This window comes from Physeter macrocephalus, unplaced genomic scaffold (genome assembly GCF_002837175.3).
Source record: "Physeter macrocephalus isolate SW-GA unplaced genomic scaffold, ASM283717v5 random_1014, whole genome shotgun sequence".
NCBI classification, from domain to species: Eukaryota; Metazoa; Chordata; class Mammalia; order Artiodactyla; family Physeteridae; genus Physeter; species Physeter macrocephalus.
The window spans coordinates 1-16,812 of NW_021146446.1; the positions used below are offsets into that span (position 1 = coordinate 1).

The 16,812-nt window shown below is 42.2% G+C and overlaps 1 protein-coding gene across 2 annotated transcripts in view; it reads right to left on the reverse strand.

Moving 5' to 3' along the window:
- Positions 1-1,921: 1,921 nt before the first annotated feature.
- The window catches only part of DSN1 (DSN1 component of MIS12 kinetochore complex), a 16,383-nt gene continuing 1,492 nt past the window's right edge, over positions 1,922-16,812 (reverse strand). Inside the window, exons 2-11 of one of the 2 annotated variants that reach the window (XM_024128495.3) lie at positions 16,071-16,113; positions 15,519-15,845; positions 12,895-12,968; positions 12,173-12,245; positions 10,478-10,565; positions 6,342-6,401; positions 5,867-5,941; positions 3,958-4,105; positions 2,999-3,086; positions 1,922-2,416 (exon numbers count right to left, since the gene is read on the reverse strand). In XM_024128495.3, the coding sequence (XP_023984263.1) occupies positions 2,313-2,416; positions 2,999-3,086; positions 3,958-4,105; positions 5,867-5,941; positions 6,342-6,401; positions 10,478-10,565; positions 12,173-12,245; positions 12,895-12,968; positions 15,519-15,845; positions 16,071-16,098 (1,065 nt within the window). In that variant the 5' untranslated portion in view covers positions 16,099-16,113 and the 3' untranslated portion in view covers positions 1,922-2,312. The remainder of the gene's footprint in view (positions 2,417-2,998; positions 3,087-3,957; positions 4,106-5,866; positions 5,942-6,341; positions 6,402-10,477; positions 10,566-12,172; positions 12,246-12,894; positions 12,969-15,518; positions 15,846-16,070; positions 16,114-16,812) is intronic. The other variant, XM_028486664.2, reaches the window with a different exon arrangement.

The window sequence follows — 16,812 nt, forward strand, 5'->3', positions numbered from 1 at the left end:
TCCAGGTTTTCCTACCCAGTTTTCCACCTGTATATCCAACATTCTAGTTGACATGTTTGGCACCCCAAACTGAACTGCAAGCTTTCCCATCTCATTATCTGCTCTATTATCCACTCCCTCCATCATATTCATACCACTGTTCTAAACTTACGTTATTAAATCTAACCCTTATAGCATCCCTGTGAAATAGATTCTATCATTCCCCCAATCTTACAAATAAGAGGTTAAATAACTTTATCTCGGTCAGTTAATACGTGGCAGTTAGGCGTTTAACACGTACGTGACATGCCTGCTATGTTCCAGACACTGTGGACGACTCCCAGCACAGGCTGTCATTCCCCACCTGATGACTACAATAGCCCAACTGGTCTCTCACACCCACACATACTTGCTTCTGTCTGTTCTCTAAACAGCAACTGGAGTGATTTTTTTTGGCTGCTGCTGCGTGACATGCAAAATCTTAATTCCCTGACCAGGGACTGAACCCGCGCCCCCTGCAGTGAAGTGCAGAGTCTTAACCACTGGACCACCAGGGAAGTCCCTGATCTTTTAAAAATAAAGCTCTGATCCCGGGCTTCCCTGGTGGCGCAGTGGTTGAGAGTCCGCCTGCCGATGCAGGGGACACGGGTTCGTGCCCCGGTCCGGGAAGATCCCACATGCCGTGGAGCGGCTGGGCCCGTGAGCCATGGCCGCGGAGCCTGTGCTCCGCAACGGGAGAGGCCACAACAGTGAGGCCCGTGTACAGCCAAAACAAAACAAAACAAAACAAAACTCTGATCCCTTCTCTCCTTCTCTCAAAACCTTCCAATGACTTTTTTTTTTTTTTTTTGCGGTACGCGGGCCTCTCACCGCTGCGGCCTCTCCCGTTGCGGAGCACAGGCTCCGGACGCGCAGGCTCAGCGGCCATGGCTCACGGGCCCAGCCGCTCCGCGGCACGTGGGATCCTCCCGGACCGGGGCGCGAACCCGGTTTCCCTGCATCGGCAGGCGGACGCGCAACCACTGCGCCACCGGGGAAGCCCCTTTCCAATGACTTTTGATTATCTTTGTCTCACATGGCTCTTACACTTTTCTCTCTCCCCTCAGGCCTTTGTAAATGCTGCTCCTTTTACCTCAAATAACTGCCCTATTTAACTCCTTTCTCCTTTCCAAGTTAACTAAAACATCACTTCTGTGGAAAAGGGCTCTCTTCTTGTTCCGTGTCTTTTTGTTCCCTTGTCCCCACTAGACTGTGAGCATCATGAAAGGAGGTCCCGAGTCTATTTTTGTTCTTTGCTCTCTTCCCAGTTCCTACAACTGTGTGTGGCATATAGCAGGGGCTCTGCAAATCTATGAAAGAATAAGGAATGTAGGTCAAAGCAAGGAGATATCACCTGTCACTAACTGGTGCTTAGGCGAAGGCTTAAGACTTAGGATAATGACTGGGTATTTAAGTGAAATGGATTTTGTCCTAATAGGAGGATCAGAGAATAAGAGACACTAACAATAAATTAGTTGGTGTTTTACTGGTAGTTAATGCTGAGGCGTATCTCCACACTACTGTTCACTTCCAGATCCTGGCAAAGAACCCTATTTTCTGCTATGCCTTCCCTGCCTTTTCATTTTTTTATACACTCAAAATATACACAGAGACAAGGGAAAGCTTTTAAGTATGTGCAATCTTATAATGCAGATTATTAACAAATATGGAGAACAATGAAAAGAGGTACTTAACCCCTTCTTGCCATGAATCCAGGATTTAGGATGTCGACTCAATATTAAAAGCTAAAGCACATAGACATCAGGATATAGAGAATGAGTGGTACTTCCTTCAATTTGGACATGTTGTGATGTGACTCATGTATCCACACGATGCTACAATGCTCACAACTCCTCTACCTAAAATCACCTTCAAAGCCACACTAGCAATCAGTCTCATTCCCTTTACAACCAGAACAACCCCTAAAATGTTTAATGGATTTGGCCCTGAATGACTTTGTGTTGTTTCAAAACCTGAAAAACATCTTCACAAGAGGAAGGTTTCTGATCACAAAGGATATTTAAAAGAATGGGCCACTAGTTCTGAAGGTCATTCCAAAGCAGAATTCTCAAGCATTTTGCACATTCTTGGAAAAAGTTTCTATATGACATCTTTCAGATGCATAAATTCCATCATTTTAAGAAAAAAATCGAAGTGCTTCATAGTCAGCCAGTTATCTTCAAAGGCAACAGGGCAGATGTCACAGCTTAGCCCGTTGTGCAGTTGCCGTGCACTGGGGCACTCTTCCTGTTTCTCTCCTCTGGAGCATCCTGTGGCAGAAAAGCTGCATAAGGTCACTGACAAGATTTAGAGCAACGTGTGCTAGGTTGCTTCCGTAGCTGAAGCTTGAGCAGTTTTCGAGCTGGTGAAGGATCTAATTGTTGCGTGCTTCTCTTCCCTGCAGAGAAGAGGAGCCAAAAAATAAATTTCAATTGAATTCAAATACCAGTTATTGAAAACTTACTGTGTGGACACTGTGCCAGACACACAGAAGGGCATTCCAACAACAAATTAGAGAATGTGCCCTCTATGAGATGGCAGTCTGGTAGGAAAGGCAGCTGCAACTACAACCACAATACCATCCAATGAATAATGAAATGAAGGTATGTATAGCACATAATTTAGGGCTGGAGGTGGTCAGGAAAAGTGATGGATAAGTAATGTCAGTGTCACTTAGTGGATTCTTGAAGAATGAAAAGGGAAAAAAGGCAATGGGTATTTCTTAAGTCTTGGATTTACCCAAACAACACAGTTTGTGGAGATTTAACTCTCAGTCTACTGTGCTTCTGTGGAATTTACATCTACAAATTTCCCATCAACTTTGAGTACCCACAACGTAATAGTTATTGTGAGGGGAAAAGAAACCCCACCAGATATAGGCCTTACCCTCTGAGACCATATGTTTTGAAGGGCAGTGTGTATCCGAAGGGCTATGAGACATAAAACAGCACAAGCTCTGGTCCCCTTAAGACAGGCTTACCGAGCTGTACTGACACCTTCTGGAGGCACTGGGTACTTTCCTCCATGAAGGCGTGCAGCTGCTTCATGGATCCCTGCAGTTCGTCCATCTGCAGACAAAAGACAGCTGTGAATTGTAAGGGTCCAGGCGTCTCTGAGGCTCCTCAAACATGTCAGGCGAGCTCCTGCTCAGGAGCTTTGCTTTTGCTGTTCTTTCAACCTGGAATGCTTATGCCAGACATCCACACTCCACTCTTCTCCACACTGCTCTATGCCCCAGCAGGCTGACCTGCACAACCTCCAACAAGATCCCATGTCCTCTGGTTTCTGGGGGGGCTTGGCCAAGAGGGAGCCAAGTGCGAGGGAGCCGAATGAGGTCAGGGTACTTTACCCAGGCCTGCTTCCGGAAGGGTCATCTCGAGTTAGCTGTGTCTCTCAACTGAAAGTCATGGCTCTCTCAAAGCATCCCACTATATGACTCCCTGCCAGGTGCCACAGTAACTGTTCCTCCCTCCAGCCGACGGGTAATAATAGCTCAGCTGCCTCTAAGCCCCAGATTACTTTTGGTTTCCTGAAACCCACACTTTTGTACTTAGCCCCTCTGTAACCAGACTCTCCTTGAATTATCCTATATCAAATGCCATCTGCTTCCTGCTAATACTTGGGGTGATACACTACTATTCTCCAAAATGTCCTCATGGATCATTCCTCATTTCTTTCAAGTCTTATTAAAGTAGACCCTTAGCAGGACCTTCAACCCCTCTATATAGCAACCTACAGCCCTCCCTCCACCTGATTTATTAGCACTTATCACCATTTATTCGTTTCTTTTCTTCCACTGTCTCTCCATGTTTCCCCAAGGTAGAGTTGAATATACTCTTATCACATCTAATTACACATATTCTCCACGTCTTTTAATTTCCAAGGATGACAAGGTAGCAAAGCTGGATAACTGAACAAAAGAAACACGACCCAACTTACCACCAACTCCATACAATCAAAGACTTTATTCTGGTTCTGTAATATTTTCTGGTAGTCAGGCTTTGTATTAAGGACTTCACTCTGGGAAGACCCAAGATATGTTGCAGGTTCCACTTCAACTTCAGTATTTTTGGTTTCAGTTGATCCTCTAAACACAAAACAAAAGAGCTTTCAAATAATTTTATAATCATCTTCTGGGGAAAACAGTAAAGATTACCTAGGGAAAAAACATCCTAGAAGGCTTTATTAACCTGAATCAATATTCTTCCACCCCACTGAAAGTACAGACTCTCTAACTAACAGGAGATTCTGAGATCATTATCCAATATTAATATTTTTATACCCCTGGACTCCAGGAAATGCTAGGTTAGCTGACTCCACCTAACAGTAAGGTCCATTTACAAAAAGGACTACACTTGGGGTAAAGCCAAAGCCTGCTATCCTGAAGTCAACGTCTATAATCTTTTACCAAAGAGATGCTGGCCCACTTCAGTTATCTAAAATAACTAAGGGCTTCCCTGGTGGCGCAGTGGTTGAGGGTCCGCCTGCCGATGCAGGAGACGCGGGTTCATGCCCCGGTCCGGGAAGATCCCACATGCCGCGGAGCGGCTGGGCCCGTGGGCCATGGCCTCTGAGCCTGTGCGTCCGGAGCCTGTGCTCCGCAGCGGGAGGGGCCACAGCAGTGAGAGGCCCGCGTACCACACAAAAAAATAAAAATAAAAAATAAAATAAAATAACTGAATATAGGGAATTCCCTCGAGGTCCAGTGGTTAGGACTCCGTGCTTCCATGGCTGAGGGTGTGGGTTTGATCCCTGGCTGGGGAACTAAGATCTCACAAGCTGCACGGTGTGTGGCCAAAAAACCCCAACAACAACCACAAACTGAATATAATGGACAGTTCATGAAAACTGATGATGACTCTTTAGTAACAGCTACTACAATTTACTGAGTGCTTACTGGGTGCCAGACACAGCTAAGCACTTTCCATTTAACCTTATTTAACCCTCATAATAACCCAACGAGGTATGAACTAATATTATCCCCATTTTCAAATGAGGCACTTCAGATTGCCCAAGGTCACAGAAGTAAGGAGTAGTTAGGATTTGAATAGAGACAGTCTGCTTCCAGAAGCATCCCTCTTAACTATTAAGCTATGCCCCATCAAAAGTTTTTATTCTGAAACCGCCATCTTACACATTATCTTCATAAATAGAACATTTGAAGGGTGAAGAAAGTAACTAATAACCATCAATGCTTAGATTGGGGGAGTTTTTCAAACTGTGTTCCTCAAAGCACCTCTCTTCTAAAAGGTCACTTTTGCAATTACTATTTTGGCTAATGTTTTATAGTTACATTTCTAGCGAAGATTCTGTTTGGGAAAAAAAGCTTAAAATCACTGGTTTGGATGGTAAAATGAAATCAAAATCTAGCACTTACCCATTTTCTTATGCCTTCAAGACCCAGACAAAGATCCTCTCTCTCCTACACATCATCTTCCATTACCCATTTCATGTCTGTATCTCCGTGAAGGCCCTGGCCAGGGTTCTCTCCCATACCTGCAGCTCAAAGGCCATGCGCTCACTGAAGTCCCTTGATACTGTTCTTGGCCCAGCCCCAGGTTGCCAGGTACAGGGAAGAAATCTGCCTGTCTCCCCCAGGATGTGGAATGGCAGCCAAGGGCACAGAACAGAGGCAATTCTGTTCTTTGACTGAAAATAGTGACAACTCTTCCTTCCCTTCCCCCTCACTCTCCATTTACAAAGTGCTAATATACACGTTACAGAGATTTGATGAGTTGATTGGCCTCTAAGAATGGATTCATCATTCAATTTGTGCTAACAGAACTGAAATCAATTCAAATCAAATTCCACAAGGTAAAAGCTTCCTATTTCCTGTCACAGATCTAACCTGGATATGGTCTCTTCAGCCTCCTCCTGGTAGCGCAGCAAGAGCTGATCCCAACTCTGACGTTCTAAAGAAAACCTATAGGAACAGAAAAAAATTCAGTTAATTTTTGATCATCTCACTCTGAATCACTCAGGGCAACAGTAAGTATATTAGGTGTCTACTCTGGTTCTAAGATATGAATAAAAAGGTCATAAAAGGATGAGAAAGCCTGACCAATTCAGAGGCTATTAATTTAATCAAATCAAACATGAGTTCTTAATATCAAATCCATATCTTGAGTCTCTAGACTCCATTCTATGAAACTGGCCATCAGCACAGCCCATAAAATCCCAGTGTACAGCTGTCTAACTTCCAGTGTGGATACATTAGTATTGACACACTGAACAGGATGTTTACTATTCCTTTTTCCCAGGTTTAGTTATTTTCCCCAGATGAATTTAGATTTTCCAACAAAGGTTCACTCATTTTCACTTACTTTGTTATATATTCCTTCATCTCAGCCACTGATGTTTCCAGAGACAAATCTGGTGCTCTTCTAGAATACAGACAGGATGATGAGATTAACACAAACCTTCCAAGAGCACTTGCTATGGACACCTTATATAATATTAATGGCAATAAAACATGTTCAGAATTTATCTTTCTTTTAAAAAGAACTTTTCTGAAGATTTAAATTTATTTATTTAAAAAGTTTTCTTTAATTTATTTTTTTTGGCTGCGTTGGGTCTTCCTTGCTGCATGCAGGCTTTCTCTAGTAGTGCTGAGCAGGGGCTTCGTTGTGGTGTGCGGGCTTCTCATTATGGTGGCTTCTCTTGCTGCACGGCACGGGCTCTAGGTGTGCAGGCTTCAGTAGTTGTGGCACACGGGCTCTAGAGCACAGGCTCAGTAGTTGTGGTGCACGGGCTTAGTTGCTCTGCGGCCATGTGGGATCTTCCTGGACCAGGGCTGGAACCCGTGTCCCCTGCATTGGCAGGCGGATTCTTAACCACTGTGCCACTAGGGAAGTCCCAGAATTTATCTTTCAACAAATATTTATTCTTGGGCTCTATTTCACTTTTGCACCAGGTAACAGCTCTCTCAGTGGTCTCTTCATCATCTATTTCTCTCACCGATTCTAATTCGCACACAGCCAGATTAACCTTTCTTAAAATATTCCTTTAATTTTTTCCTTGCTTAAAAATTCTGTGGCCCTCCACTGCATTCAGAAGAAAAGCTAAAACTCCTTAACCTGGCACTTAAGGTTCACTTAAGGTTCTGGCTCTGTCCAGCTCATTAACTTTGATTCCTATTACCCTTTATCTATTCTGTCTCATATAATGCCATTCAGCATCAAACATCTGAGGGTTTCAATCTCCAAAGTTTTGTTCATGCCATTTTTTTTTTTTTTTTTTTTGCGGTACGCGGGCCTCTCACTGTTGTGGCCTCTCCCGTTGCGGAGCACAGGCTCCGGACGCGCAGGCTCTGCGGCCATGGCTCACGGGCCCAGCCGCTCCGCGGCACGTGGGATCTTCCCAGACAGGGGCACGAACCCGTGTCCCCTGCATCGGCAGGCGGACTCTCAACCACTGCGCCACCAGGGAAGCCCTGTTCATGCCATTTTTTTAGCCTCTTCCCTTCCCACTAATCAAAACCTTAACATCTTTTAAGAACCAACAGTACGTTTCCATATAACCATCTTGTATTCCCACTTAAACTGAAGCTACTGGTTGGATGTTTTACTTAAACCAATGCCTTGGCTCTGTAGGGCGATTAATCCTAAAGGAAAAGCAGGAGGCACTGAAAATGCCAAAATTTTGCAGATGTACTTGGTACTCTACCTGGCAAAAGCAAATCAGTTGTGTCACCGTTCGTGTTTTTCTACCAAGGCCTGTGAAAAACAGCCTGTCACCTCTGGCTGAGATGCAGCAGCCTGTGGCTTAAATATACTGCATTAAGTTATGGGAACATAAACCTTATTGCTGTTTCATTACCATGCAGAGGCCAAATATGAGCAAAAGAATAGCATCCTATATTTATCTTCCAAAGATGGGTTATGGGGGCTTCCCTGGTGGCGGAGTGGTTCAGAGTCTGCCTGCCGATGCAGGGGACGCGGGTTCGTGCCCCGGTCCGGGAGGATCCCACATGCTGCGGAGCAGCTGGGCCCGTGAGCCATGGCCGCTGAGCCTGCGCGTCTGGAGCCTGTGCTCTGCAACGAGAGAGTGGGTTATGGGTAACCCAAGTGATTGTATTATAGTTTAATTAATGGAATAAGAAGGGAATAAATAGCTTCAGTGCTGCCTGATAAATGTAATTCTCTCATGGTAAGATACGTACGGTGAAAAACAATAAAGGAGCGCTGATGGAAAAAAAATATATATATATATTGTATTAAAAGAGAAGCTACATTGAACTAAAATATTTTTCATTTCCTGAATAGTAATGTTAATTCTAAGGATCCACAGAAAGGTAGACCTTTGTGAAGTCAAAAGTGTAAGCCCAAGTTACATGATTTGTTACAGGCAGTGGGTAGAGGGTTGGGTGCTGCCCCTGAAGAGGAACGACCAGTTTGGGGGTATGACTGCAAAATTTCTCCTAATATTCTTGCTTGCCAACAGCTAAAGAACATAAATTTATCTCCAACTTGCATGGCTAGTGAAGATCTGAAGAGCACTTTTCCTCTCATCTTTCCATGGCTGGTTCCTTCTCACCATCCAGGTGTTATAGGTCTCAGTGCAAAGGTCAAATCACTAGAGGACTTCTCTGAACACTCTAGCTAAAGTTGCCCACCCCTCAAGTCACTATCATATTTACTGACTTCTTAGATTATCACTATCTGAAATCATTATTTTCTATGTATTTGTTTGACTGTCTCTCCTATTACAATGTATAAGAAGAGAGATCTTGTTTGATTATTTACCACTATTTATCTCCAGTTTCTAGAAGAGCCTGGTACATAGGAGATACTGGATAAACGTTTGTTGAGTGCATGAACAACTGTCTAATTAAAATAAAAAGTTTTATTTCTCCAAAGAAGACATACAGATGGCCAACAGGCACATGAAAAGATGCTCAACATCGCTAATTATTAGAGAAATGCAAATCAAAACTACAATGAGGTATCACCTCATACCCATCAGAATGGCCATCATTAAAAAGTCTACAGGGAGTTCCCTGGTCTCCTAGTGGTTAGGATTCCAGGCTTTCACTGCCGTGGCCTGGGTTCAATCCCTGGTTGGGGAACTGAGATCTCACAAGCCGCGTGGTGAGAAAAAAAAAGTCTACAAATAATAAATGCTGGAGAAGGTGTGGAAAAAGGGGAACCCTCCTAACACTGTTGGTGGGAATGTAAGTTGGTGCCGCTACTATGGAGAACAGTATGGAGGTTCCTTAGAAAACAAAATAGAATTACCATATGATCCAGCAACCCCACTCCTGGGCATATGTCCAGAAAAGATGAAAACTCTAATTCAAAAAGATACATGCATCCCAATGTTCATAGCAGCACTATACAATAGCCAAGACATGGAACCAACCTAAGTGTCCATCGACAGATGAATAAAGATGTGGCGTATGTGTACACACACACACACAATGGAGTATTACTCAGCCATAAAAAATAATGAAATAATGCTATTTGCAGCAACATGGATGGACCTAGAAATTATCATACTAAGTAAGTCAAACAAAGAAAAACAAATTCCATATGATATCACTTATATATGGAATCTAAAATACAACACAAATGACTTGTTTACAAAACAGAAATAGACTCACAGACATAGAAAACTTATGGGGGACTCCCCTGGTGGTCCATTGGTAAAGAATCCGCCTTACAATGCAGGGGACGCGGGTTTGATCCCTGTCAGGGAACTAAGATTCCACATGCCGCAGGGCAACTAAGCCCGCGCAACACAACTACTGAGCCTGCGTGCCCCGGAGCCTGTGCACCACAACTAGAGAAGAGAAAACCTGCACAACTAGAGAGAAACCCGCGTGCCGCAATGAAAGATCCCACATGCCTCAACAAAGATCCTGCGTGCTGCAACTAAGACCCAACGCAGCCAAAAATAAATAAAAATAAATAAATAATAAATGTTAAAATCTTAAAAAAAAAAAAAGAAAGAAAACAAACTTATGGTTACCAAAGGGGAAAGGGGGTGGGGAGAGATAAATTAGGAGTTTGGGATTAGCAGATACAAACTAGTGTATTTAAAATAGATAAACAACAAGGTCCTACTGTATAGCACAAGGAACTACATTCAATATCCTGTAATAAACCATAATGGAAAAGAATATATGTATATGTAACTGAATCACTTTGCTGTACACCAGAAACTAATACAACATTGTAAATCAACTATACTTTAATTAAAAAATTTTTTAGGTACTTCCCTGGTGGTCCAGTGGCTAAGACTCCACAACCCCAATGAAGGGGGCCCGGGTTCAATCCCTGGTCAGGGAACTAGATCCCACATGCCGCAACAAAGATCCACACACGGCAACAAAGGTCCCGCGTGCCGCAACTAAGACCCAGTGCGACCAAATAAATAAATATTTTTAAAAAATTTTTTTAATAAATAATTAAAAGTCCTAATTCAGTTATAATTTTAGACAGAGGGGAATTGCTCTTACCCTTCTGAATCTTCAAAACATTTTTGTAGAGTTCCATCACTTTCCAGTCTGTCTGCAAAATGTTTCAATTCTTCAGAAAGAGAAGATGCTAGAGAGAATAGAATAAAATTATATGTTATAAAATAAAGATAATATAAATTTTCACAGTGAGCTGCTGACAAAGACATAACATACTCAATGTGGTCCCAGCTCTAGGGTCCCCTGTTACATTCTCACCCATTTAAAAAAGTGGTATAAATATGCAGGAAGATTTTATCTTTTTTGTTTGGATAGGTATAGATAAAATGAAAAACAACTCCTCTTTATAACATTTATAATAGTGTTTTTTACACTTGACTGGTGAAAAAGCAGTTAAAAAGATGTATCTGCCCGGACATTTCATTCTTCTCAAGAGGTTTGATCTGCTGGCACTGGGTGGAAGAACATATTACAGAAGTCAGGCAATGGGCAAAAGTGTAATGAGAAATATTGGAGGCAAATAAAGAATTATGGGCATAAGGTAAAAACAGGTCTCTACTTAAATTTGGAAGAGTTCACAATAAATTCAGGTGAGGAATGCAGAGGGGAAAAGATATGTTAAACAGCTATCAAAATAACCTGGGCATATCTACTCTAATTATGGTGATAGTGCAGTTCTGAGATAAATAGCTTTAACTGGCAAGTAAGTCCGAGTTCATGTATTTTCTAGGTCTTTTAAGTGGGTGACACTGAGTATTTCTAACATGGATGATTGTGTAATGACACTGTAAGGAGAATAGCTACTTTCTAGAAAGCTGAAAACTGATTCCTGGGAAAGAATATTTGTAACTTACATCACAGACAAACAGCTAATTCCCTTAATATATAGAGTTCCTACAAAATCAATATAAAAGAGCCAATATCCCAATTTTTAAAAATGAACAAAGGATATGGACAGACAATACACAGAAAATAAAGCACAAATGGCTCTCCTCTAAAAATATGAAAAAATTATTATCCTTTTCAAAAGAAACACAGATTAAAAGTACAAAAAAATACCTTTTATCACCAATTAAATAGTAAAAAAATCTACACTTTTAGTTACAGTATAATTACACTAGTTAATTTCCAATCTAGAAATTTATCTTACTTTTACTTGAATATGTGCCAAAAGGCTTGTATAAAAAGGTATTCATTATCCATTCAGTGCAACAGTAGACTGAAAACAACTCTAAAAGTCCATCAGTAAAAAACTGGTTAAATCAAATATGGTACATTTATAAAATGGAGTATCATGTAGCTACTAAAATGTCAAGACAGCTCTGTAAGTGTGATATAGAACTATCTGCAAGATAAATTAAGTTAAAAAATAACACAAGGTAAAGAACAGTGTAGAGTGGTTTACTCATTTGATTTCAATGGATAAATGTTTAGAAATGCAATAAATCTCTCTGCAAGGATACACAAGAAGCTGGTGACTGTGGTTGTCTCTGGGAGGAAAGAACTGTGATTGGGGTCACGGTGGAAGAGGGGCTCACTTTTTTCACTTTTGGACCTTCTGAACTTCATAAACATATATTCTTATTTTTTTTAATGCAACTCCCAAGAAAGGAGGGGAGCTGGTTTTGTGAGGCAGCAGTGCCTGTAAATGGGGATCCTGAGAATGGGGCTTCAATTGACCTTCATAGAAGGTACAGACCAACGTCAAAGCTCACTTGTCTAGTCTTAGTAACTTACCTTTGGCTCTAAAACTTTCAAGACTGAAGCCCTCAGTGCCCCTTAGGAAAGGTTCAAGTTTCTGAACAGAGAACTAAATAAAGAAAAGCATTTTCAGTACAACAACCAAGATTTCCCAGGCCAGTCCCGAGTTCATATAATTTTATGATGTTTAATAAATGTGAGTAAACATGATTTAATTCTACACCTAAGATTTTTCATATAAACAAAACGAGAAAATCAAAAGGTAAGGGAAAAACTCTTTGTTGCCTAGACTATATGATTTGATTTTTGATTCAGGAAAAAAAATGATCATTTAATTCACACAAATGACTTGCTTATCTAAACTGATGTGATCACCAGTCAGCCATATAACACCAACTTAGAATGCAGTCAGACCTCAAATGACTGCTTAAACTTAGATTTGACCTCCACTCACTGTAAATTCCCATCATTTGCTGCCAGTGAGCAAAATATACTAGATCGGAGAAATCTGACTGTTAACTGCTCAGTGACAGCAGCACCGATGGGACTGGTAGAGCCTAGTCCAGAGACAGATCAGCTCCTGGGATTAAAGCTGGCTTTTAAATTAATCCCACTAGAGAGAAATATCTTTTACCCTTTACCGATAAATCACACAGTATTGATCTCTCTTTGGGGATGTCATAGTAACAGTTTAAAAAAAAAAAAAAGAAAAGAAAAGAAAAGAAAAATAAAGCATTTCCCAATCCTGAGACTCTCACCTGGAAACTGGAAAGCAGGAGACAGCCCAGCCGTTTGCTTTCTGCTATGTTAACACTGATGGATCTGCAGAGCTCTAACATAAAATATCACCACATTGAAGGAGACGGATACTTAGACAGTTAGCAAAGTAAACAAAACTGAAAACTTCCCTCCTCCTTGATGCAGTCCAACTTAAGAAAACCCAAGCAGCCTTCTCTAATTAAAGGGAGAATTCATATAGAGTCACATCTAATTTGTTCAAGATCACCAAAGAATGACATTTACCCATCTGTGCATCCGAACTTTGAAAAGTTATAAGAACCTTTCATGTACTACATTAAAATCTTGTCTTGCTAAACAACGTAGATTAAAAAAAAAAGTTAACTCCTTTTATATTCACCGTTTGAAGAAAGGAGGTGGGACTATTTCAGTATCTCTATGACAGGCACTGCAGTGTGCTTTAAATACACTGTCTTGGGACTTCCCTGGCAGTCCAGTGGTTAAAGACTCCGTGCTCCCAGTGAAGGGGGCACGGGTTTGATTCCTGGTCGGGGAAGTAAGATCCCACAGGCTGTGTGGCGCAGCCATGAATGAATGAATACATACATACATACATACATACATACACACCCTGTCTTAAGAATCTTCTTATAAACTATGAGCTCCATTTTATGGATGGGGAAATTGAAGCTCAGAGGGGATATAACTTGTCTGAAGCCAGAGACTGGTGGAGCCAGAATTCAACCCCAAGTCCATCACCAAAACCTGTTTTCCCACTAATACCATGCTGCCTCTCTATAATGACCTAATGATACATTAATAGTAATTTGTTGAACACTTGCTATCTAAAAGGCATTTTATTAAACGCTATACACACCTCATTAAAACTTGAGGCAAGTATCTTATCTGGGTGAATCTTTTTTAATTTTTTATTATTTATTTATTTATTTATTTATTTTTGCGGTACGCGGGCCTCTCACTGTTGTGGCCTCTCCCGTTGCGGAGCACAGGCTCTGGATGCGCAGGCTCAGCGGCCATGGCTCACGGGCCCAGCCGCTCCGCAGCACGTGGGATCCTCCCAGACCGGGGCACGAACCCACGTCCCCCGCATCGGCAGGCGGACTCTCGACCACTGCGCCACCAGGGAAGCCCTCTTTTTTTATTTTTTTCCCCACACTGCCCGGCATGTGGGATCTTCCAAGACCAGGGATCAAACCACTAACCCCTGCAGTGGAAGCACGGAGTCTTAACCACTGGACCACCAGGGAAGACCCAAGTATCTGATCAACTCCATTTGACAAAGGTTAGGTAACAGGTAACTTGCCCAAGGTCACACAGCGGGTCAGCCAGAACTAAATGGGCATGTTACATAATTATGCCACTGAATCCTCAAACAACTAGAAGACACGGATACTGTTTTTTCTATTATGTTCATTTAAAAACATCAACTATTACACAGCAAAGGAAATTTACTTTGGGAACTGGGAGAGATACATGTCTTTTTGCCCTCCAGCTTCAGCTGGCTGTGTTTTTAAAGTTCTTTTGTGCCCTCTCTTGATTACTTCTCCTTGCTCTGAGTCATGAAAAACTGGATACCTTCTGCCTGTAACCAAAGAAACTTGGCAAGTGGCTGGTAGTGACCTGGAGATAACACATCTTATTATGCATCGGTAATTTTCTATTACACAGAACTTTAGGCCCACATGCTCTGGAACAGAGATGCAGGTTAGCACAATCTTAGGAAACTGAAGTTTCTTGGCACGTCCATGCAGTAAAGTGCACGAGCCTAATTGTGGTAGCAATTTTCTGACATGCTACATGGCTGCTTTTACTCAGAATTCCTTCTAAACATCAGACCATCTGGAAGTGAGGTGATGCGTTTAAAATAATCACCACAGCTTAACACTTGACCTATTTATTTACCATGTGCCAAGTACTGTGCTATATGTCAACTCATTCAATTCTCACACAACCCCGTAAAATAAGTATTATTTCATCCTGTTTACTGATGAGGACCATAAGGCAAAGGAGGTTAAGGGACCTGCTCAAGGTCACACAGCTAGTAAGGTCTTCCTGAAATGTGTTACTTTCCATATTAAATCTTGTACTTCAGTGCTTACTGAGATGCTATTATTATAAATTCACACAAAATCACGTTCAAATACAGCATGTCTAAAAAACTAGGTTTTTACCCTAGATATTTTTATGTGTCCTTCCCTCTGAGATATTTTCAGTTATAAAGCCTAAAATCAGGTAGCGACCCGCCCACCTTCTGTTCTGCTTAAGGATATGAGGCCGAAAGCCACAGGAAGAAATCTTTACTTCTAGCAAAGGTGAATGTTGAACATTCACTTAGCAGAGGTGAGTGATGAACAACCATACACCAGATTTTCTGTTCATGGTATAAATTACAGTGGGTAGCTAATAACATGATATAAATAGCAATGATACTGAATACCTACTAGGTGTTTGACATCAGTACTTATAATCTTAGGATACTCCTACAGATGAGGAAACTGAAGCTCAGAGAGCCTTGCTCAATCACATAGCTAGTAAGCAGCAAAGTCAAGTCTATCTGTCTGCCATACCTCACTGCCTCTTATCTGAGCTGGAACTCCATTGTCTTATGTACATGGCACCCCACCTGTGATGCCCTGATGAAAGGGAGGCAGTGACTTCCGCCGGTTCGTTTCTTTCATACTTGCTCGCCGCCAGGATTGCCTCCTGTCTTGATGACGGGCACACTGTTCTTGGGGGGACAAATGAAGGGACCTGGATTGAAGTCCTTCCTGGTGGCTGAGATCACAACTTTCCCCTTTTTTAGGGCTAGAGCCAAGGTGAATCTGTTCCTTTGAAACGCCTTCAGTCATCTCCAGGGAGGTGGACGAATTACCACACGCTTCTGCAGGGTTGGGATCTGATTCCAACTGATGATCATGAGTCTTAGATGCCACTGGTTCCTCTTCTAGCACTTGTTATAAAAAAGCCAAAATACAGAATCAAACCCATCACAACTAAGTATCTGTGCAAAAAAGTGGAAAAAGGAAATGTATGCCCCAGATCATGGAAACACTGAGGAAGCATCTCTGCAAATACGTGAATAAGTGCTTTCAAGTCCACCAGGAGCCAGGAAAGTATTTAGGTAAAGCTCAGGAGCCTGAACCCAAGAGGTACTGAATGTCACTACAGTACTCACCTTTTACAATCTCTGATCTAGAAGTCATCCTGGGTGGAGAACCCTGAAAACAGGAAAATGAGGTGATCTGTTCTCCACATTTCAGTCCCAGTCTTGCTGGGGCTTTACTACCCCAGAATCGGCCTTGTGCTTTCTAGTCTCTTTGAACTGCCCCTCTTTGCCCCATGAAATTCTATCTGCCTGACAAGGCCCAGTCCAACCCCGCCTCACCCACCTCCTCCAGAGAATATCTGCACAGCTCATCACCTCCTGTTCTCAATTTCTGCAGAATTCATCACTAGAAATACTCACCTTAACATGTAGCCCATCTTATTTCCCAATTATTTTGTGTTTAACAAGTGCCTAAGTGCATAATTCAGTTGATGGCATTATGATCTACATGGTCTTCAAAACAGGAAAAAAATCACATTATCCTTGATTAATTCTAAGATCCAAAGGCCTGTTTATTCTACTTCCAACAGTCTCTACAACTCTTCCCCGTTTCCAGTTATCGATTTAGTTCAGATCTCATAATTTCTACCACTCTCCCCCAACTCCCCCAAGAATCTAACAGTCTCTCCACTAGTTTTTTTTTTTTTTTTTTTTTTTGCGGTACGCGGGCCTCTCACAGCTGTGGCCTCTCCCGTTGCGGAGCACAGGCTCCGGACGTGCAGGCTCAGCGGCGATGGCTCACGGGCCCAGCCGCTGCACAGCATGTGGGATCCTCCCGGACCAGGGCACGAACCTGTGTCCCCTGCATCGG